This window comes from Kogia breviceps, chromosome 7 (assembly GCF_026419965.1).
Source record: "Kogia breviceps isolate mKogBre1 chromosome 7, mKogBre1 haplotype 1, whole genome shotgun sequence".
NCBI lineage: Eukaryota > Metazoa > Chordata > Mammalia > Artiodactyla > Physeteridae > Kogia > Kogia breviceps.
The window spans coordinates 77,068,073-77,091,406 of NC_081316.1; the positions used below are offsets into that span (position 1 = coordinate 77,068,073).

Consider the following 23,334-nt stretch of genomic DNA (forward strand, 5'->3'; position numbering starts at 1 on the left):
GGGTCTTTACCTGCTTTTAGGTAGTGACTTGTCCCAAGGTTCTAGCAGCCTGATGACTACAAGCCCTGTTCTTTCTTTCCAGCACCTTTATCACACTCTTTCCTGGACCTATGCCCCTAACCAGCAAATCCCAGCCACCAAAATCAGAGAGGGGAATTCAATCCTGGCATTGTTTTTACTGGAGGCAGAGTAGCCTTCCAGTGTGTAATTAATACAGAAAACCTAACTCTTCAGGGAACCCACATACTCCAATGCTGACATACTCAAACCCTTGAACAGGAGAAAAAAGCTGGGAAGAGGGGGTGTGGCTGATCTAGTAGAGATACTTGTGTTTGCCAGAGGAGAGACTTCAAGGACAAAAGGAGTGGAGACATAATCTTCTGTGCTGTGAGCCTGGATAACGGGAATTTAACTTTGCTTTCATCATTTGGCAAACTAATATGGGATATCTTGGGATTCTGTTGTGAAATGCTGAACTCCTTGGATACACTGGATGCCCTTGTACTTGGGGGGCTGCTATAGTGGTTCTCATCTTACTTATTTTGAAAATGGGTAAGGACATGAAAATTTCATTGTTTCTGGGCTGCCCATATGAAGAATCAACTACTCTGTTTTGAAGGTTCTGCAGAAACTATCCTCCATGTGTCTGAGTTCATAACAGTTTCTCTGTGGTAGATAAGAACCAGTTGGAGAATAGAAAGTACATTAAAGTGAATAGGTTTCATAAAGATCAATTCAGTCACAGGGCTGTATGAAGGGGGCCTATTCTAAGGTCTGAGGAAGGGTAGCCAGAGAGGAGAATCCAGCTGGGTATGCCCCATGGAGAGTAGAATTTCAGATATAAAGGCTCAGTATCAGCAGGTAAGGGCTAGGAGGAAGGCCAGGACTTGAAAAGAGTGACAATTAAAGGGAAGGGAAAATGGGTGGGAAGCTCAGCATCAGCCTAAGTTGATAATCAAATAAGGGGCACCAATACTGAAGTATACCTAAATTAACAAAGCATACTATATAACTCATGTTTGATTTATACACCTCATAATAATTTTAATTTGCTCTGTTTCATGGTGGTAAAATACATATCACCAAAGACTCCATTAGCCACTAAAAACAAGATGATTACTCGAAAGACTATAAAGTAAATTAAACTTGAGATCCTCACCCCTTAGTCATTCATTTGTTAATTTGTTTATCCCCTGGAGAAACTGAACTAGTTGGAGCCACCAGGAACAACTGGCAGCTGAGAGGAGGCATCCTACTGAAAATGGGGACTTAAGGTTCAGCATTCTGAAACATCAGATACCTCTTACACTGACTTGGATCCCAGAACCCTGAAATGTGGCTGTTCATCTTAGGACGGTGCTTTCACTGCAGCTCTCTCAAGGTGGTTTTTTTTTCTCCCACAGTTCTATTACTGGTCCTAGAGATGGGGTAGATGGTCTCCTTGCTTCTTATTACTTCTTGCAGACAGTTCTCCCTCTGCTTTCCCTTAAAACCCCCCAGCTTTGAGCCTCATGCCATCAAATTATATCATTTCCCTCCCTTCATTGTTGCTATCATTTACAAAATCTACAAGCCCCCTGGGTCATTGCCCCTCAGTTTTCAATAAGTTTAACTCTTGGCTCATTTCACTCCCCCCAACACTACTCCAGATTTAATTCTTCGTGATTTAATTACATAAATGGATGATCCTTTCAACACCCTGACATATTGGTTCCTTGAATAAACAGTCTTCCACTGATTTTATCCTCTACATTTCCCTAGCATTTACTCCGATGGTCATACCTTAGATCTTGTTATTACCAAAAACTATAACCCTTTCATGATCTCAGGCTCATGTATCTGATTGTCTGACCACCAGCTCTGTCTTCCAGACATCTCCTAGCAACTTGATTGCAACACTCCCTTGATTATCACCTCTCATTGTCCCTAACCTGAGTTTCTCTCCTCTCTTCATAAGCAATTTAAATCTCTGGGTCAATGCATATAATGATTCACTTGCATATACTTTTAACTCAGTTTACCTTCTCTTTTTGTCACACTCACTTTGCAAAACCACAATTCCAGTCAGAGCCAGCTCTTTGCCTACCCCTATGCAGCAACCATGCTGATTGGTCTCATTTTAAACTCATGTCCATAACTCCCAGGCCCTTAACACTGCCCAACAATCATATTTCCCTAGTCATTCACCTTTTTATTCTAGATCAGGTGTCTGCAAACTTTTTCTGCAAAGGGCCGGATAGTAAGTATTTTAGGCTTTTCAAGTCATACAGTCTCTTTCACGACTACTATACTCTGCCATTGTAACAAGAAAGTAGCCAAAGGCAATATATAAGTATTGCCTTACAAATTGCCATACAACTCATAAAATTTGAATTTTATGTAATTTTTACATGTCACAATTTAGTATTCATCTTTAGGTTTTTTTCCCCAACCATTTAAAAGTATAAAAATTATCCTTACCTAGCAGACTATACAAAAACAGGATTTGGCCACGGGCTCTAGTTTGCTGGGCTGTGTTCCTAAGTTATTTCACACCTTCTCTTTTCTTCTCAAGTCTCTAATACTGCCTTCTAATGCTGCCAGATGATGGCCTTGCTTTCTACTTCATTCATGAAATAATCAGAACATTCACCACTCCTACCACATCTAACCTCTTACCAGCATCTCTATGCATGAATTCAGCTTTCCATTCTGTTTCTGTGTTACCATAGCACAAAACCAAAATATGGTATAACTTACTGTGTTTATTGTCTCCCTGACTAGAATGTTAGTTTCAGGAGGGCAGAAAGTTTTATCTGTTTTACACACTGTTGTATACCAAGTACCTAGAAGAGTGTTTAGCATGTAGTAAGTGCTCAACAAATGCTTGATTGAACATTGGCTACCAGACCAGCAGGCAGGAGTTTAGAGAATTTTCCTCTAGAGAAACTTACCTCTCCTTCCAAGAGAAAGAAACTGTGCATCTTGGCAGTTGATCTTGAGTGCCCTAAGTGGTATTTTTTTCAAACTTCTTCGAGAAAACACCCACAATAAGAAATCACCATTTTATGGAATTGACCCAGTACATAATATGTACATATGATGTATATGTGTGTATGTGTGTGTATGTGAAACCAAAGTTTCACAAAACAATTTCCTTTTTATGTGTGATGTATTCTGACATAGTATTTTCTATTCTGTCTTTTGGGGAAAAAAGTTTGTAGCAAGTGATTAAATTGATTTCACAAACCACTAATGGGTTTGCAACCAGAAGTTTGAAAAATACCACAGTGTGTTCTACTAATCACAAGCCCTGTATGTACACAGAGCTTCCAGTCAGTTTTCTAATGCCTAACTCTTACATGCAAATAGATAGCCAAGGATCTCCAGACATTTAAGGAAAGCTTCTGAGAATTCCCTGGCTGTCCAGTGGTTAGGACTCTGTGTTTTCACTGCCGTGGCCTGGGTTCAATCCCTGGTCGGGGAACTAAGATCCTGCAAGGTGCATGGCGTGGCCATAAAAAAAAGCTTCTAACAGAAGAAAAAAAAAAAAAAAACACAGCCACAAAACAAAGACTGAAAAACTCAAATCATTAGAAATATTGTCAGAGAAATAAGATGCTGTATTCCCAGATGGAACAGATTGCTATTTAAAAGGGGGCAGGGCAGTCAAGAAAGTAGTAAATTTAAAACAGCATAACAGAAATGTGAAAATTCAAAAGAAGAGTTGGAAGATAGAAGTCTTTCAGAAAAACAAAAAGCGGTAGAAATGGGGAAGAAATGATAAAATTATTCAGTTATTCTAGGGCAAAACCTGTGCAGTGGGCTTAAAGAATAACTAGTCCAGAATGAAGGAGGATGATGAAGCCCTGGAGGGTTGTCTTCAATTAAAAAAAACAAAAAACTAAACTGATAGGCTACCTGATGTGTTTGAAAGTATTGAGAGGAGAGTTTGGGATAAATTAATTATAGATACTTGAATGCTAAATACTTAAGAAACATGGAAGAAGAGGCAATGGCTAACTTCAGTCAAAAAAAGGAAATGAAATCATATTATGCTAATTTATTTAACCATGAATAAATATGTACACAGTTATAATAATGTAAGGAATAGTGATTTACCTAAGTAAGATGATATAGATATATTGAGGGATGGAGGATGGAGAAATAATACATGTGTTTATGAGAGGACATTGGAGTGTAAGTACATAGCTTATTTCCTATAGCAAGAAGTAAAATAATAGCCCAGACTGAAAAATCAAGAACTAGTAGTATAAACATGCTATTAAGAAATAGGGAGATAAACCCCAGAAGAGACGTATCTTAAAAGATAAGAAAGAAGTTGTCTCTGGGGAGCAAAAATTCAGAACGTAGAGGGCTGGGGTAGGGTCAGCTGTGAAGTACCATTTGATATCTTTAAATGCACTATACTGGGGACTTCCCTGGTGGTTCGGTGGTTAAGACTCCGTGCTTCCACTGCAGGGCGCACAGATTTGATCCCTGGTCGGGGAAGTTCCCTGTGATGCGGCCAAAAAAAAAAAATGTACTATATTGGTAAAAATAAAGATGAATACAACTAGTATAGTTTTTCATTTATTTGAAAATCTTAGCAGTCAGAATGGAGGAACTGTTTCCCTTAGGTATTGTAAGATATAAGACACTGGGAAACCAAGGATACTGATTTAGCACCCTTTTGAAAGAAACTTTAAAAATTCTCCCTGCTTTGGTACTAACCCTTGTGTTGCTTTGTTATTTTACAGTCTCCAGTAACTTGTCAGCTATTGCTGATACCAGCATCTCTAGGAACAGAAAGATGTAATTCTGGCCTCATACATTGTTGTTACCATGGTGGGAGCCAGCAAGTATATTTATGTGGCTTTACAAGTACCAGGGGGCAGAAAATCTTATTCAAGGGGGTTTAAGTAGGAAGGAGACCCTGGCAATGCACATGGTAAAGGAGAGAGCTCACATGAGACATTCCCAGGGTATGCTCAGAAGAACTTCTGTGTGTGTCCTGCTGTAACCACTGGAGACATGATCCAAGGAAACCATCATATTGATGCTGTGCATGAATGACTCCATTTGTTCTCCTGGACTGCTGTGGCCTGGGAAAGTGCCGAATAGATCAGAAAGGATGAGGTGGAGAAAGAAGACTGGGGCATCCAGAGCACTATTTGAGCACTGGAGGGAAAAGGGGTGAGGAAACTGCAGACAGAGTAGCAAAACCTCGGTCCCAGATACATAAATTGTCACTTCTGCTTCCTAACCTTCTGACTTCCACACTTAAATTTAGAGAAGTCTTCTTACTCTTCTGACCATCCCCCACCACGGAATTTTTTAGGCCTTACAAAGAAGTGAGAGGGTGCATACCTGATAGGAAGGTGCACCTGGACTTTTCATTCCTTAAGTGGAATAGAGTAAGGAAACGTAGTCACAGGGAAGCAGGGAAAAGAGTGGGTACTCACTAAGGCCAGTCTTGTTTGTAAACAGAACAACTCTGATGTGACCTGAAGGTCTAGGAAGACCCTAGGACAGAAAATCTCCCCTCTCCTGCCTACTATGGTGCCCAAATCCCATCTGCACTTCTTTGGGCATCTCAGCATTGCCCTCTCATGGTCAGAAAGGAATAAAGTAGGGATTCAACAGGAGCCTCTCCCAGTCCTTTTCCCTTTTCCAGGTCCCCACAAACATTTATTGGTTTTTACTCTATCCCAGTCTCCAGGTACAAAGATAATGAACAAGGCCCCTGCCCTCAAAGAGTGCAAAGTTTTGATGGAGGTTGGGAGTATAGAGGCAGATATGAAAACATAATTTTATCCTAATGGGTTAAGTTAGCAAAGAGATCTGCACAAATACGGATGGAAGTGCACCTAAGTCAGGGAAGGCTTTCTAGTTGAAGAGACCCCTGACCTAAGGGGAAAGCAAGAGTTATCTAGGCATGAGCAGGGCAGAACAAGAAGTGACTCCTCCACTTCCATTGTGTCACCTGGAATTACATTCCTTGTTTAGTGACATATACCCCCACAACCTCAAACCTTTGGCTCTAGCTGTGCCAGTTCAACTCTGTCACCCCTCTCCTTACCCAGGCCCGAGTCTTCATTCAGACTCTAGCCAGGCAACCAACCATCTTATTAAAGTCACTCTACTCTTGGCAGCTACATCCTATATTCTAGAACAACTATGTCTAATATAAATATTAAATTTTCTAGTAGTTACATTTAAGAAGTAAAAAGAAACAAGTGAAATTATTTTAATAACATTTTATTTAACCTAATGCATCCAAAATATTTCAAACTTAATATAAAAACATTGAGATATTTTATGTTTTTCATATTGTCTTTGAAATTCAGTATATATATATATATATATTTTTTTTTTTTTTTTTTTTTTAATTTTTGGCTGCACTGGGTCTTCTTTGCTGCACGCAGGCTTTTCTCTAGCTGCAGCGAGCAGGGGCTACTCTTCAGTGCGCGGGCTTCTCATCGTGATAGCTTCTCGTTGCAGAGCACGGGCTCTAGGCGCGTGGGCTTCAGTAGTTGTAGCACACGGGCTCAGTAGTTGTGGCTCGCGGGCTCTAGAGCGCAGGCTCAATAGTTGTGGTGCACGGGCTTAGTTGCTCCGCGGCACGTGGGATCCTCCCGGACCAGGGCTCGAACCCGTGTCCTCTGCATTGGCAGGCGGATTCTTAATCACTGCGCCACCAGGGAAGCCCAAGATTCAGTATATTTTACACTTACAGCATATCTCAATTCAGTCACACTTCAAGTGCTCAGTTGCCACATGTGGTTAGTGACTACAGTGTCTGACAGTGTAACTCTAAAATTCTGCCCAGACGGAGTGTACTTGGTGAGGCACTATTATATATTTCCTCTAGGTCTCTGTACCCCGAGTCAAGGTCCTGAGAACAATTTTGAAGAAGAAAGGGAAGGCCTGTGAGGTTTCAGCCAAAGAGTAAAATCACTCCCTTCAGATGCTAGACCTAGACAACTAACCCATAACTGATCTCAGACTTGCTGATAAGACAGCTTTTAGCAATCACAAATCCATAAGTGCATCACAGTCAGACACATTTCACCCCTGGTGTCTCCAGATTGTCCTCTGGCCAGCAGGACACCCGCTAAGAAAACATGATAATTAACAAATGTAACAGCATCTTCAGAAGGCAGCCTGGAGGGGCCTTGGTGAAAAGTCATCTAGTCCTGCCATTCTGGTTCTGGTTGGGACTGGGAACCACTTGCCATTTGGGACTTAAAGGGGCTAGAAATATTTGGCGTAGCATCAGACACCTTGTGTTAGAGTCTAGCATCAACAAGAATCACATGGGAGAAAAATATTGAGAAAATTCTGTTAATTAAAACATTTCCACAAACTAGGAAAAGATCACCTTTCAAGTTTCACTTAGAGAAAGGAAACACGGGGTATTCCATGAAAGCAGAATTTGAAATCCATAGGTAAGAGTTCAATCACCTCATACTGAGACCAGAAAAGGGAAGTGTTTGGACCAAGGTCATTCAAAAAATCTGTAGAGGTTGTGATGAGCCTCTGCATCCTTTCCATTACAACCCCACTGTCTCTACTAACTGAAAAATATTTTAATTGGAGACACTGCCATCTCCAAGGTTCTCCTAAATTACCCTTCAGGATGACCCGCCCTGGGAAGGATGGGTCAGCGCTCCCCGACTTCTGACTTAGGGGACCAGCCACCCTGAATAGGATTGTAGCGCCGCGATCCCCCACCTTCTGGAATCCTGGACGGAGGAGGCTACTAGGGCGGTTCTCTCGCCAACTCCACACCTTCCGGAGCCTGGCCCGGCCCAGCCCAGCCCCTCCGCTGTTTTCCAGTTCCTGGCGGCAGGCTGGGCTTAGGCGGTCAGCCTCCCAGTGGGAGGCAAGCTGGGAGCCCCAAACGGAGGCCACACCCAAGAAGGCAGCTCACAGACTGTTAGCAACTTCGCGGGGAGTGGGGTCCGGGATGCGAGTGAGCCGCAGGTCAGTACCCAAAGTGCCAGAGAGGTCCTCTCGACCCTCTGACTGGGGGTGGGCTTGCCGGCAAGCGATGGCTCGGCCAGTCCCATACCTGTCCCCACGCCTCGCACCCGCCCCGCCGGCGCCGGCCGGGACGGGCCGCCTCTCAGCAATTCCTGGGGCTTATTAGGCTCACTCTGGGTCCGGCAACGAACTGCTCCGGCCTCGCAGGAGTCGCTCGGGCCCCGCCCCCCCGCTGACAGCCCGGGCTTGCTGGGGTGTGGGGGGGGGGCGGTCTCCCTGGGCGGGAAGACCTGCTAATGCACTGGCGGCCCACAGCCCCGTAGCCTCGGTGCCGGGGAAAGATGGCCTATCACCTCGAAGCTCCGCCGGACCCACGCTGCGCCCCCGAGAGGCCGCCTTTGCTTGTGGGGCACCGCGCAGCCTCCCAGCCTTCGCACCGGGAACCATTTCCGGGGCGAATGCTTTTCGTAGCTGACCCGGCGCGGCCCGTGACGCTAGGGCCCAGACGGAAGTGCGGGCGGAGGAGCCGGAGCCCGAGCCGGAGCCCGACCGAGAGCAGGTCTCGGGGGCTCCGGCTGTGGGGACTGCTGGGCCTGGCAGCGATGGCGACCCTGTGGGCCGGCCTCCTTCGTCTCGGCTCTATGCTCAGCCTGTCCTGTCTGGCGCTCTCGGTGCTGCTGCTAGTGCAGCTGTCGGACGCCGCCAAGGTGAGTCCCGCCCAGCGCTCGCCCCAGACCGGAGCTCCTCCCCTGCTTCCGGCCTTGTCCACCTGAGTCCCACCCAAGTCCTCTCCCAGCCCTGACAGCTCGACCCCTAGCTTCACAGCCCTGGCCGACTACCACCCGGAACCCTCCCGACGGCCAGGGAGCAGTCCAGCCCTCCCGCTCCAGCTGTCTTAGGGTCCCCGCCCGCACCGCTCCCACCCACGGAGCTGACACCCCGCCCCAGCCCCACCCGGCCCTGACGGCGCCCGGAGTCGGGACAGCATCTCCGCCTCCTTGAATTTCCCTTCCCAGCCCCGACAGCACCCCCCGCCCCCAAACTTGACAGCCTTTCCAACTCTAAGAGCCTTTAACTAACTTTGTATGCTTGAGCTCTGACAGTCCACCGCCGCCCTCCACCGGCTTCACAGACCACTGCCCCAATTCCCCAGGCCAAAATGATAGGAAGCCCGCATTTCACAGCTGTCTTCCCTCGTAAGAACTAACTCCTCTCAACTCACCCCTGAACAGATTCCCTTCCCACTGTGGGAACTTGCTTCTCCTGGCAGCCTGCCTTCTCATTACGACCTACAGGAGTCTCTCTCACCGGCCTCATATCCTCACCTGACTCCCTCCAGGACCTCTTGGCCCCTTTCTTACCTTCTCTCTTCTTGATAATTTAGTGGGTAAGGGAGGATCCAAACTACAGGAGGGGTGAGGTTGTGGCCTTCTCCCCTGCTCCATTTCTTGGCCCTTCTGGTCCCTCTCATGCTGCTATCTAGTCCCCTTCGTGCCCATACCCTCCAGAACTGTCCTTGATGAGCTAGCTCATTACTAGGGAAAACAGATGGCCTGAACATTAATGTGATGGGAAAACAGAATGACATTTTTCTTTTTTAATTGGAGCTTTACTCTATAATACCTTCAAATATAGGGGCTGGGAAAGATGGGTGATAAGTATACAGATCAGGGAGGTTTTGGTCAGGGGTTCTTTTTTTATTGAAGTATGTAGTTAATTTACAATGCTGTGTTAGTTTCAAGTGTACAGCAAAGTAATTCAGATTCTTTTCCATTATAGGTTATTACAAGATATTGAGTATAGTTCCCTGTGCTATACAATAGATCCTTGTTGTTTAGGTCAAGGGTTCTTTTTGAAATCTTCCCTACTTCCCTCCAGAAACAGGGACAGCAGCAAGTCTCCTGACTTTCAAAACACTGCTGGCACCCTCTCCATATCTTCTGTCATCGCTCTAAGTGGTATATTGTAACCATGTACTTGTCAATCTCCTTTACCTGGGCATGTCCTAATTATGGGCAGGAACCATGTCTCACACTTATCTGAATCCACCTCATTGCACACCAGTTCTGGCACAGGACAAATGCTCACTAAGTAGTTGCTCAACGAGTAAATGAATTACCAACTCTGCCAGATATACCACCATATATAGGAGCTTTGGACCTGGTCTTCTGGAGACTAATGAGCTACTGCCTTCTTAGATTAGATTTCCCTTTGCTGGGGAAGCATCTCCTACTCCCTCTATTCATAAATTTAGTCACCCCTTCCGCCACTTCTTGCTTCATCAGTAGTTGTCCTCTCTGTCTCCCAGGGATAAGAAGCAAAGTTTCCTGGGAAGGGTAGACCAAACTGATCTCAGCTACACTCACACTACTTCCTTTACGTATTGGATTGGCCAAAAAGTTCGTTTGGTGAGTGAACACGTTCAATAAAGTTCTCTGTGAAAATGAAGAATGTGTCTTATTTTTACTTTAAACCGAACGAACTTTTTGGCCAACCCAGTACTTCCTTTCTAATTGTAGCTGAGTGTCTCCAAAACTTCATCCCTTCTATAGGACTCTGGCCCAACCCATTTTATCCATATCAATACCTTTCTACCAAAGAGTAGAAGGATGGTGAGTAGAAGAATTGTGATTTGTTTTGTGAGTAATTTTTAGTTTGATATTTCCCCATCCTTCTGTAATCAGCGTTCTTATCTGCAGGCACAGCTGTCTGTCTACCTCGTCTTTCTACTGGCAGGCAGATGGTGATAACATTAGCACAATTTGATTGTCATGTGACACAAAAATGTGATTAACAAGTCACAGATACTAGATGTTATTTCAAAATAATTTTATGTAGTATATAATCATTCATTAGCATTACCAATGGCTTTTAAAAACTTGTATATCTCAAAGTTATTTAAAATTTTAAATGAATGGTTTTAGAATACTTGGCAGGGGATGCTTAGCAAAATGTGTAAGTTGCAGTTTTTTAAAATATTGATGATAAACTGTCAACAAGTTTCTATTTTGGTTATAGAATTCTGAGGATGTCCGATGTAAATGTATCTGTCCTCCCTATAAAGATAATTCTGGGCGTATTTATAATAAGAACATATCCCAAAAAGACTGGTAAGTATTCTGGATTACTGAATTACCTGTCAAATTTCTTTCTTTGGTTGTCACTGTTAGCCCTGGATATTCATCCAATGTATTGTTTTCTCTTTAAGCAAAAGTGTTGAATTCCATTTCTATTTGAAAAAGTGAGAGTAAGGCCCTGAGTGCATGATGTAGGTCTAAAGGAATGTAGCCAAAATCCCCAGGCAGGGAGGCTTTTACATTGGGATGGGGCTGAGTTTGTGGCACCCAAACTACCCATAGCTACCCTTCTGTGTCCCCTTAAATTTTGGTCCTCCCTCTTGCTTCTCAGTGGAAGGTAAGCAAGCCTCATTTATCTGGGTCAGAGTTTTTACAATTTGTAGGTTTTGATGATATATTGTCAGATATAGGAGACTATGTTTAAAAGTGTCAAAAGGCTTAGGAAGGAATGGGAATGAGCCATGAATATCAGAGTTTACCAGTTGGTGTGCTATTAATAGGTTATAGGTGTGCCAAGTCATTGATCCCTTCAGTCCTTGGCATAATCAGGCAGGCCTGTGATGACTGGGATCCTGACTAGCTAGCCACCAGCAGCCTTCTCTATTTATCCCAGTGGACCTTACAAATAATATCTTTTTCTACATGTGCCATAAAATGATTGGGAAGCAGTTGTTTTGTAGCAGGATAGGTGGGCTCCTTACCCTGGACTGGGACGTTTTATGGTTTGTAATGGAAGATTGCCAGGATAGGCCTAGAAGAAAAATAGCTCCAAATGTTCCGTACTTCCACATGTGCCCGATTTCACAGCTAAATAGCCCTGAAAATTTGAAAGCAGAATTAAATTCATTCTGTTACAATATTCCAAGCTGACTTTGAATAAGAAAAGGCAGCCTTTGAGCATATTTAGCTTTTCTGATGTTGTTGTCTGTTCTTCCCATGATGTGCGTTTAGGTTCAGTCTGACATTTGGTAAGTATATTCTTGAGAACTTCTTGTGAGCTTTTGTGTTCTACTTTAAATTGTCTCATACTACAAAGTGATTTCGCTATTCTTCTAGGTTTTATATCAGCAAGTTACTTTATATGAAAAGAAAACTCAAATAAGTTATTCCTATAAATTTTCCAAATATATTGAGCACTTACAACCAGTTTATTCTATTATCAGTAATAGAATATGATGCCTGTTACTTGAGTGGCAAATGAACTCACTATTCAAGTGTTTAGCACTAATCTTTTCACTGACTTTTTGTTTTTCCAGGTTCACAGAGAAGCGTATATCATTTATCCCTGGTTATTGGTGAAAATAGGGAGCTTTGAAAATAAACAGTTGAAAACAAGGCTTGCTTTGGAATTTTTCCTCCCTCTCTCCCTTGCTTCCTTCCTGCAGCTTAGCCTTTTACTAGGGATAGGTTCACAGATGTCATTGAAAGTTTTTTAACTGGCTTTAGAAGGGTAGGCAAGTTATGACTAATCAAGATGTTATGGCTTTCCGAGGCTTCCAATATCTTATCTGACCCTATATATATTTTTACCTCCTGGCCTCTCCATTTTGTCCAGTTGTTAGCTTTAATTCTTCATTGACCTATACTGTCTAACTTAAGAAAAATTTGAGTTCTCTGGTTTGTGTTTGAGGTGTGATTTGAAGCTGATAATGTCCTCCTTTTGGCACTAGGGGGAGGTGTCGCCTAGTTCCTGAAGTGTTTGTGTTCTGTATCTGGGTTCTGTGTTTACAGTGAGTGGCCAGCCAGAACCAACTTTCCTGCTTCCTCTTCCATCCTGCACAGCACTCAAAATCTCCTTGTTATTAAACTGTATTTGTACTTCCAAAGAAACACTCAATACTCAACACTTAGATTCCCAAGTAATTCTTAAGTATTGTTACTAAGGCTTCTGAAGCTGAAATAGAAAACTAAGCAGGGGATAAGTCGCATTTTCCTGAGGTTCAGAGAGATACAGGGGGGCTGTCCTAGGAGGCAGGAGCCCTGGATTCTGGTCCTTTTAGCTATTACTTTACTCTGTGACCTGTACAGGTGACCTCTCCGAGAGTGCTGGGCTGGATGACCTCTATGATTCTGAGCTAGATACCCTTGCAGTGGGATTTAGCTTCCTCTGCCTATTTTATGCCTGCATCCAGCTGTATACGTTCCTGGTCTTCTGTACATTTGGAACAAATATCACACACTTGTATGGTATGAGTTGTGAGACCTTACTCTTATTTGAAATTCTGCCAGTTGAGACTTATTTTTTCATTACTACCTTTGTTAAAATTAAATTACCTGTTAAGGAAAACTGACTGAACTTTTATCATTTATGCCATTTTGGGTTTTCTTTCTTATGCCACAGCTCAGAGGGAACAGAACACAAAAAAGTACGTTCTGATAGGGCAAAGGGAAAGAATCAGCCTGGAGCATTGGATGCCCTCAAGAAGGTGGGTGGAGTGAGACAGGATGCTGTGGTAGAGTTCTTGAGGCAGCCAGACATGCCTAAGGGAGAGAGCACAAGAGGGAGGGAAACTGCCCAGCAGCCAGCAGGAGGACAGCAAAGCTTTGCCTGCCTTTGCTGAAGGTGATCAGGGTAGTGGGCTCTTAATAGCTGGGGAGAGTAAGAATTTCCTAGAATTGACAGATTTCTGGGGAAAAGATTTTTTGGATAGGCTTGCTTTTTCATAAGCCATAAATAAGTGACCTGGAAAATGGGGAGAAAATAAACCTCCAACCACAAAAACATTCAGCCTTTTATTATTTTTAGGTACTGTTGCCAGGTAGTGTTTTCATTTTGAAATATTTTTGTTGGGCTTCCCTGGTGGCGCAGTGGTTGAGAGTCCGCCTGCCGATGTAGGGGACGCGGGTTCGTGCCCCGGTCCGGGAAGATCCCACATGCCGCGGAGCGGCTGGGCCCGTGAGCCATGGCCGCTGGGCCTGCGCGTGTGGAGCCTGTGCTCCGCAACGGGAGAGGCCACAGCAGAGAGAGGCCCACGTACCACCAAAAAAAAAAAAAAAAAAAAAATTTTGTTGTCCTAATCCTACTTCTCCAATGCTTTTTAAATAGACTTTTGCTCATTAAGAAAAGTAATTGTTTCTTACTCTGGTGTTCAGCTTTGAGTTTCATAATTTACCAACTGTTAGGTGTGATTAGCCATTCATATACCACACTGTGGCAGTTTAGATGATATTATTTAATTCATAAAAGAGGTAATCTCATATTTGAATAATGCTCCAGGTCACTTTAAATCATTTAAAGCAGTTTTACTTGCTAAATGAACAAGTCTAAATATGACTTAATCTGCCAAGTAGTTTTCAGTCCCATTTGGGATTTTTCAGGTGCATTTTTAACTATTAATAGCACTTTTGAAAATAGCTGCTACATATGTGTCTTTATGGTTTCTTAGACTGTTAAAGCTTACCAAATTGCTAATGTTGAGAGAGGAAATGATTTCCCTTCCCTTACTGATTATTCATTCCTTATATTCATTCTTTCATTGGGAAAGTTCAGTGATTATTCCGGATTTCAGGAAAGGTTTGATCAGTGCAACTAGAAAATCCAGCTAGGTTTAGGCAGTATTTTATCTTTGTTTTTTCAGCGATTGCCTTCATGTTGTGGACCCCATGCCTGTGCGGGGGCCTGATGTGGAAGCATACTGTCTACGCTGTGAATGCAAATATGAGGAGAGAAGTTCTGTTACGATCAAGGTAAAAAAACAATAATCCATCTTTTCTGCTTCTGGAACAGTTTTTGATGGTATCTAGACAAGAAGGAAAATTTTGGACATTTGAATTCTATTTAGTTACCTAAACTATTGCTCTTCCATCCTCTTCCCCAGCACCCTCTTACCCCCTCCTTTCTCATCCTCAGCTGGCACTCTAAAAGGAGCAATGGGCATGCTCTCCTCCTGCCTTGTTGAGATGCCTTGTGCATTAATTAGGATACCTTAGATAGATGTGATATGTGAAATGGCACAAAAAAAGCCCTGAATATAATTAGCATTTTCCAGAAAGACATTCCAACTTCTCTGCGGGCCACGTATGCTAAAGATTAGTGAGAAAGCAGGATGATTAGACCTTCTTCTTCCTGCCCTCTCAACCCTTAGAAAAAGTTATATATAGAGTGACTACTCTATCCTAGAAAACATCACTTCTGGATTTTAAGATTTCCTTTCTTTATCTTTTATAGGAAATGGAATGTAGCTCACTCTCATCACAATTTGGACCTCTAATGGGTTCAATTACTTTATTATGGTGGCTAATAGTTCTTCTCTCCAATGTTTTTATATGGAGGTCCCCATTCCTGTTGCCAAAAAAAAAAAAAAAAAAGCCTCAGGGGAATCTGGGGTGGTCAGCTATACCAGTTACAAAGATTTCTGTTGTGATTGACCCTGCAGGAGAGCTCCTGCTCCAGCAGGGTACTGTCCCATAGAGAAATCATCACTGTACTTTTTAATTTTTTAACAAAATTTTTATGTATAATTTCCATACCCCAAATGTCACTCATTATAAGTGTACAATTTTATAAATTTTAGCAAATTTAAAACCAATTTTTAAAATCCAGTTTTAGGGACTTCCCTGGTGGTCCAGTTGTTAAGACTGTGCACTTCCAATGCAGGAGGCACCGGTTCAATCCCTGGTTGGGGAACTAAGATCCTACATGCTCCGCAGCCAAAAAATAAAAATAAATAAATACTTTGGGTATTGGCCCTGATAACTTTCTAAAAAAAAAATTTAAAAAACAAAATCCAGTCTTAGAACATTCCCATCACCCCAGAAAGATCCCTCATAACCATTTATAGTTAATCCCATTCCTACCCCCAGCCCTAGACAATCACTATTCTGCTTTGTGTGTCTACAGATCTGGACATTTCATATAAATGGAATAATAAAATATGTGGTCTTCTGTGACTGGTTTCTTTCACACAGCATAATGTTTTTGAGGTCTCTTCATGTTGTAGCATGTATCAGTACTTAATTCCTTCTTATTACTGAATAGCATTCTATTACATGAACATACCACATTTTGTTTATCCATTCAGCAGTTGATGGACATTGATTTCCAGATTTTTACTCTTATGAATAATGCTGTCATCAATATCTGCGTACATGTCTTTGTGTGGATGTATGTTTTCCTTTCTCCCTGGTAGATTCCTAAGAGAGGTAAGTTTATATTTAATTTTTTAAGAGACTGCCAGATTGTATTCTAAAGTAGTTGTACCATTTTACATTCTCACCAGTAACATATGAGAGTTCAGTTTCTGTACATCCTCGCTAACATTTGGTATTGACTGTCTTTAACTGTAGCCATTCTAGTGGGAGGTGTCACACTGTACTGCTTGACACCGCACGAATTAAGATCTCAAGAAAATCATGTGCCTAAAATGTATTTTTGTGTATCTAAATTGATCTAAAGCAGTATGCTGTTGAAATTCATCTGAATTACATATTCTGTTAGGGATCCTAACAGAAAGTGGTCTTGACTGCAGTGCTGTTGAATCTAGGACACTGTATTCAGGTGAAAAAATAGAACTGCTATGCTAGCAGTGGTGCAAATGATTAGCGGTAGGTGAAGATGGAATTTGAAGACTCGTGAAAAGATCCCAAAGGCAAAATGCTTTCTTTCCTTTTTTTCTATGAATAATACTTTGGTGAAGAGTTGAGTTTATTTCTTATGTTGGAATCTGGTTTGTATAGAAATCCTATATGCTTAACAGATAGATCAGTCTTCACTATGGCTTTAGCATTATTATACAAAATTCCGATTTCTTGGCTTGAACAGAGATATAACTTATTTTCAATTTCCTTTAGGTTACCATTATAATTTATCTCTCCATTTTGGGGCTTCTGCTTCTGTACATGGTATATCTTACTCTGGTTGAGCCCATACTGAAGAGACGCCTGTTTGGACATTCACAATTGATACAGAGCGATGATGATGTTGGGGTAAGTTCTTAGCGCGCCCTAGCTGTTCAAGGCCAGTCTCTGTCATCATCTGATATAAAGTGCAGGTAAAAAGTAGTTACATAATAGATGTCCCTATCTGGAGCAGATCCTCCACCAGAGAACCTAAGGACAGTTCTAATATTAGTGTATGTCTCTTTATGAGGAAATTGCTCTGTAAAGCCATAAGTATGGTGGTTAGACCAATGATCCTTGGTGAGTGTGCTGTACAAGGCTTTGCCTTTCACTACCAAGGGCACAATTTTCATGGCCTTTTCCTGTTTACATTGTGAAAAGCATCAGAGATAGTCTTCTTCCTAGGCTCTTGCCTGAACACTTTTCCTGTCAACATCACCAAATATTTTAAAAGGCAAAGAGGCTTTAGTGAAGGGAAGCATGAAAACCATAATGTTCTTTACTTAATGAAGTACAGCTTGATAACCTGCTGATGTTTTATATTTCCTATTTTCCTCCTTCTTTAAAAAAAATCTGTGATCTTTAACTCTAGAGAAAAATAAAACCATCACTCCTGATTATCTTCCTATCTTTAAAACACATTCATATTTGTATATATAATTAATATTACTTCACTGAAAACCTTTGAGAAATTGACATAGTCCACAAATTTGTTATTCAGTGTGGCTTAGAGAATTATATTGTTTGTTTTGTCATTATCCTGTTTGGGTTTGTTTCCAAATTTTCCACTATTTCATTATTACATATATGTCTTTAGAAATTACTTTTTATTTTGGATTACTTTATTGAACTATGTTTCTTAAAGTGAATAAAATTTAGTAGAGTTTCAAGAATCAATTCCAAAAGCCAAAGCCAGGATAAAGCCTTGCCAATCACAGTCAAAAGTCCTTTTGCCATGGCCGCTGAGCCTGCGCGTCCGGAGCCTGTGCTCCGCAACGGGAGAGGCCGCGACGGTGAGAGGCCCGTGTACCACAAAAAAAAAAAAAAAAAAAAAAAAAAAAAAACATGTAGGAAAGGCATTTGATGGGACCATGTGCTTAGTAACCATTTTGTTCACCAGTGATTTATTCTGTGAGCATGTTGATCATATGAGAACATTGTCTTGAGAGGCCTGGCTGACTTTTGGATATCTGTTAAATTGATTCTGGGCAGAGAGGTTTTCTAAACAGGTATGAATTTATGGTAACAACTCTGTTCAAAAAGTTCAGTTTAAATTCCTGCAATTGTTGCTAATCCAAGATGATAGTTCTTCACTCTTTATGTGCCTTTAAACATGCTTTTGTTAAATTCTCAGTTAAATTCTGTTTTAATTTTTTCCATTTTTGTTGGGTGTAGAGCACTTTGAATCAAGTGAGAGTTAGCACAAATAGTTAAGAAGCTCACTGCAAGTAGTCACAATATTTACTGTATTATATATGCATGACACATCATTGCTATTATCAAAGCATTACATTAAAACATGATTTGTATTTATTGTAATTTTATCAGGTGTAAAAAGAGCAAACATATATAAAGGGTAAATCTCTATTTGCATTCTCCCAGCATCCATGACCATGAGCAGCAAGTTCAATCTTGTTCTGATAGATGGAGAATAGACCAAAAGGATTAACTGGCTTGTTTAGTCCTTTAAATTTGTTCCTTAAGAAGATGTTTCTCCCTCTACCTTGAAGAGTAGATAACAGGACTATGAAATTGAGAAACACTCTGCTGGTCAAGTACATCCTTCTTCCCAGTCTTGTTTATGTCAAAACAAACCAATGGTAATAATGTTTTATCTACAAGTTCACTGAAGCACCATATTTGGATAGTGTCATTTTAATCTACCTGAACAAAATCCGTGTGTGAAGAAGATGTGACACCAAGTCAAGTTTAGGGGAGCTAAGACTTGTGCTTCTGCTCATTTGTTAGATGACCTTGGATCGGTTTATTTCCTCATGGGAAATAAAGTAATCCAACAACATTAGCCGCCTTCCTCTTTCCTAACATTCTTTCTTACATCTTTGAAACATTTGAACTTTGTGGAATTGTTTTTATTATTTTCATTTGTAAGGTTAAAAAAAGAATGGGGTTTGCACAAGATATTACCTAAATTAAGTGAAAAGTTGAAGCAATTTTGGTAAAGAAGGCAAGGATAGATTCTTTACAGAAAACTCTTTGATGTCTTTGAAATGTCGACATTATATAAATATCTTGCTCTAAAAAGAAGACCAGGTGTTATAACACAGTTTAGTTATAGTGTTTTATATATATAGTTAGGCAGTTATGTATAGCTTTCCATAGACACACTGACTTCTGCCCTGGGTATATAACAGAGCTTTTGCAAACATGCAAAACAATATTGTTTCTTTCCGAGAGGCAAAGTTTAAGGGGTCTGACTTGTGACTTGTATCCTATGTTGGAACATTTAGGAGCTTTGCTAACCCAGGTTCAGGAAAAATAGATCAAGGAAAAGGCAAAAGCAATTAATCAGTACTGAATGCCTTTTGTCATTTAGGCAGTTGTGTTTATATCTCATTCATAGATAGATTAGCATGGTGGTTTCCTGTGTAATGACTACAAAAATCAGTGACGTTGGTTTACTTTGACCAGGATAGGTTCGTTTTCTACACAGATACCTGGGTGACCCTTCAATGGCCTCTTTCCTAATGCAGCAGCTAACATGGAAGCTACTGTGTGCTCAGCAATGAAAGATTCAAGTCTTTACCAAATAGAAACGCTGAAGTAATAATTCCTTACTGTCCTTAGCACTAGAGGGTAATTGTAGCACTTGAGGTATGTCTCTGTTCATTACAGATTGGGGAAGGGGGGAAATGTAGGTGTTGAGGGCATAAGAAGAGATGGAAACCAACCAAGATAGGATCCAGTCAACTCATCTCCCAGGATGAATGTGGCCCCAAGCTGGCAAGTAACAATTCTAATATAATGGGAGTAAGGAAATTAAAAGATAGGAGTTTCCTCAGCCACAGATTAGCTATACAGTATCAAATAAAATAAGGAAAAGCCTTACTTTCTGTATCTGTAACACGTAGATATTAACATGCAAAATAGATTTTCTTTCCACCACTCATCAAGAAGGGCTTCTCTTTAACATAAATGACCACTTTGTCTTGATCCCTACTTCTTAAGGGAATGTCTTTGGAAATGGTGACTCATGGGAACTTTGCACAAATACCTCCTCATCGCTTGTTTTACTTGAACCAACTATTTCTGCAGTTGAGTTCATCCTGCTTCTGGCAGTTGAGTGCCTAAGAGTGCTTGGCCAAATTAGATGTGGTCTGTTTGAAAAGGCCAGCTGCTCCTATCTCTGTGGCTGGATAACTGCTATTGTGTGTGTGTGTTTTACACGGACCATACCATCTGATGTTCTCCATTCCTGGACTTTCAGGATCACCAGCCTTTTGCAAACGCCCACGACGTGCTGGCCCGCTCCCGCAGTCGAGCCAATGTGCTGAATAAGGTAGAGTATGCCCAGCAGCGTTGGAAGCTTCAAGTTCAAGAGCAGCGAAAATCCGTCTTTGACCGTCATGTTGTCCTCAGCTAATTGGGAATCGAATTCAAGGTGACTAGAGAGAAATGAGGCAGACTGGGAAAAAATTGACTGAGTTTTCCTGGGTTTTGTTTTAATGCCCTTTTGATTTCACTAACTTTTGCTGGAAAATTCAAAACTGGAAACAAAAACATGCTTGGTATTTTCTTTTCTTGTTAATGTATTAATGGAGGCATTTTTTAAAGCACATGCCTCAAACAACATTAACCTTTTCCTACTTGTGACTTTTACTAATAAAAATATGTCTGCCTGTAAATTATCTTGAAGTCCTTTATCTGGAAAAAGCACTCTCTTTTTTACCACACAGTTTTAATTTGGTTTTCAAGATAATTTTCAGGGGTGGTTTTTGTGTGGTTTTTTTGTTTTTGTTTTTTGGTAGAGTAGGGGAGAGATGCATGGGAAGTGTTTAACATAACTTTTCTCAAGTCACTTTACTAAACAATCTGTTGAAAATAGACTTTGCCTTTTATTTTCAAGTTTCATTTATATTTTGCAGTCTGCCAGCCTCATCAAAGCCCTGACTTACCTATTTGAATTTTGCACTGACTATATTATCTGGACATCTGGTTGGCCTGTGGCTGCACTTCATGGTAAATTGGACCTGAAATGCCTGGTGGCTCTTCACAAGATGCAGATTTTCTTCATGTACTGTGATGTCTGATGCAATGCATCCTAGAACAAACTGGCCATTCGCTAGTTTACTCTAATGAATAAACATAGTCTTGGTGTGTGGTCTTTCTCATCTTCTTCTAGTATCTTCAAAGATGAATCCTAAGGACTTGGACACTTGCAATAAAGAAATTTTCTTTTAAACCCAAGCCTCCCTGGATTGATGACATACACATATTTGTCAGCATCTCCAGTCAGGTTGAGAGGCAGCTGTTTGAACTGTAGTGTGTACAGCTTTGAACTAGCACTGGAGTTCCAGTTGCCTCCCTCTGAAAGGTATAGCAGTTATTGGATAACTGGCTTTTTTCTTTCTATGTCCTCTTTGAAATGTAACAATAAAAATAATTTTTGAAACACCTACCAGTGTATCTATGTCTCCTAACTTTTCTCTCCTCCCTCTTTTGCTGTATGATGAACTTGAAGATGCAAAGACAATTTGTACCCTGTTGTAAGACTATTGTTTTATACCAATCTAATCATAAAACACTGGTAGTAAATTATCTGTGTGTGTGTTGGGGGGGTGTGTGTGTGTAGAGAGGGAGGGAGGGAGAGAGAATGTATGGGTACTTAGATAGGTCTCTGAAAGTATACATGATAGCATTTTGATAAACTGAGGGATTTAAAATGCATGAAAGAGTGTTCTAAGAAATTTTTGAACTAAATTACATTAATTTCATAAGGATGAGATTTCAGGAGCTGTTAATGCATTTTTTGGTTAGTGAAAAGCACTCTTTTTAAACCCCAAAATCTAACCTAAAATTATTGATTTTATTGTTAGTATTAAAAGATATAAGTTCAACTACAACAAAGTGAAATTTATTCCAGGTATGCAAGGCAGTTTGAACATTTGAAAATTAATGAAATCTATCACAACACACTCAAGAAGAAAAATCATATGATCTTATCAATAGATGCAGAAAGAGCATTTGACAAAATCCAACACCCATTCACAACAAAAACTCTCAGTAAACTAGGAATAGAGGAGAACAAGACAAGGATGTTCTTTCTCACCACTCCTTTTCAACATCATACTGTAAATCCTAGCTAATGCAATAAGACAAAATAAAATAAAAGGTATACAGATTGAGAAAGAAAAGTTAAGACTATCATTGTTTACAGATGACATGATTGTCTATGAAAAAAATCCAAAAGAGTTAAAAAAAAACCCTGGTACTAATAAGTGATTTGACTATAGCAAGGTTGCAGGATAGAAGGTTAAGATACAAAAGTCAATTGCTACCCTACATAATAACAATGAACAAGTGAAATTAAAAACACAATTGCCATTTACATAAGTGTCCCCCAAATGAAATATGTATAAGTCTAACAAAATACGTACAAAATGTATATGAGGAGAACTACAAAACTGATGAAGAAATCAAAGAACTAAATAAGAGTGAGATTCCATGTCCATGGATAGGAAGACAATATTATCAAGATGTCAATTCTTCTCAACTTGATCTCTATAGATTCAATTCAATCCTGAACTTCCCTGGTGGCGCAGTTGTTAAGAATCTGCCTGCCAATGCAGGGGACACGGTTTGATCCCTGGTCCGAGAAGATCCCACATACCACAGAGCAACCAAGCCCGTGCGCCACGACTACTCGGCCCACACCCTAGAGCCCACGAGCCACAACTTCTGAAGCCTGTGCGCCCTAGAGCCCGTGCTCTGAAACGAGAAGCCACTGCAACGAGAAGCCCGTGCTGTGCAACAAAGAGTAACCCCTGCTTGCTGCAACTAGAGAAAGTCTGCACGCAGCAACAAAGACCCAATGCAGCAAAAAAAAAAAAAAAAAAAAATACAATCCCAATCAAAATCCCATCAAGTTCTTTTGTGGATATCAACAAACTGATTCTAAGGAAGCAAAAGACTCGGAAAGTCAACACAATGTTAATGAAGAAGAACAAAATGCGAAGACTGGCACTACCTGTTTTCAAGACTTACTGTACAGCTGCAGTAATGAAGTCAATATCAGTGTGGCACTGGCAAAAGAATACAAACAGATCAATAGAACAGAATAGAAAGCCCAGAAATAGATGCACACAAATATAGTTAACTGATCTTTGACAAAGGAACAATGGGAACACGGAGAAAAGTCTTTTCAGTGAATGGTTCTGGAACAACTGGACAGTCAAGTGCAAAAAAATTAAGCTAGACACAGGCCTCACACACC

The 23,334-nt window shown here is 41.1% G+C and overlaps 1 protein-coding gene and 1 long non-coding RNA gene across 10 annotated transcripts; one reads left to right on the forward strand and one right to left on the reverse strand.

Moving 5' to 3' along the window:
• Nucleotides 1–6,224: 6,224 nt before the first annotated feature.
• Nucleotides 6,225–8,377, reverse strand: LOC136794514 (uncharacterized). Its single transcript, XR_010841420.1, has 2 exons — nucleotides 7,717–8,377; nucleotides 6,225–6,877 (listed from the first exon to the last, which is right to left on the reverse strand). It is a non-coding gene; the product is annotated as an uncharacterized lncRNA (long non-coding RNA).
• On the forward strand, nucleotides 7,777–21,517 carry TMEM9B (TMEM9 domain family member B). 9 transcript variants are annotated; one of them, XM_067038661.1, is made up of 10 exons: nucleotides 7,825–7,968; nucleotides 8,440–8,675; nucleotides 10,987–11,078; nucleotides 11,997–12,013; nucleotides 13,074–13,232; nucleotides 13,387–13,471; nucleotides 14,624–14,732; nucleotides 16,836–16,970; nucleotides 20,329–20,502; nucleotides 20,987–21,517. In XM_067038661.1, the coding sequence occupies exons 2-9, from the start codon at nucleotides 8,571–8,573 to the stop codon at nucleotides 20,482–20,484; spliced, it is 858 nt and encodes a 285-aa protein (XP_066894762.1). In that variant the 5' UTR covers nucleotides 7,825–7,968; nucleotides 8,440–8,570; the 3' UTR covers nucleotides 20,485–20,502; nucleotides 20,987–21,517. The 9 variants fall into 9 exon arrangements, with proteins under 9 accessions (XP_066894763.1, XP_066894762.1, XP_058926114.1 ...); XM_067038658.1 differs by having other exon boundaries at nucleotides 7,855–7,968; nucleotides 8,284–8,675; XM_067038657.1 differs by having other exon boundaries at nucleotides 7,855–8,675.
• Nucleotides 21,518–23,334: the final 1,817 nt, after the last annotated feature.

Excerpts from the sequence above, each read along its gene's own strand:
- TMEM9B (XM_067038657.1), top strand. The coding sequence starts at position 8,310 with ATGGCCTATCACCTCGAAGCTCCGCCGGACCCACGCTGCGCCCCCGAG. Across the intron at positions 13,233-13,386 it reads AAATATCACACACTTGTATG|CTCAGAGGGAACAGAACACA; the intron begins GTATGAGTTGTG and ends CTTATGCCACAG. Across the intron at positions 16,971-20,328 it reads AGAGCGATGATGATGTTGGG|GATCACCAGCCTTTTGCAAA; the intron begins GTAAGTTCTTAG and ends CTGGACTTTCAG.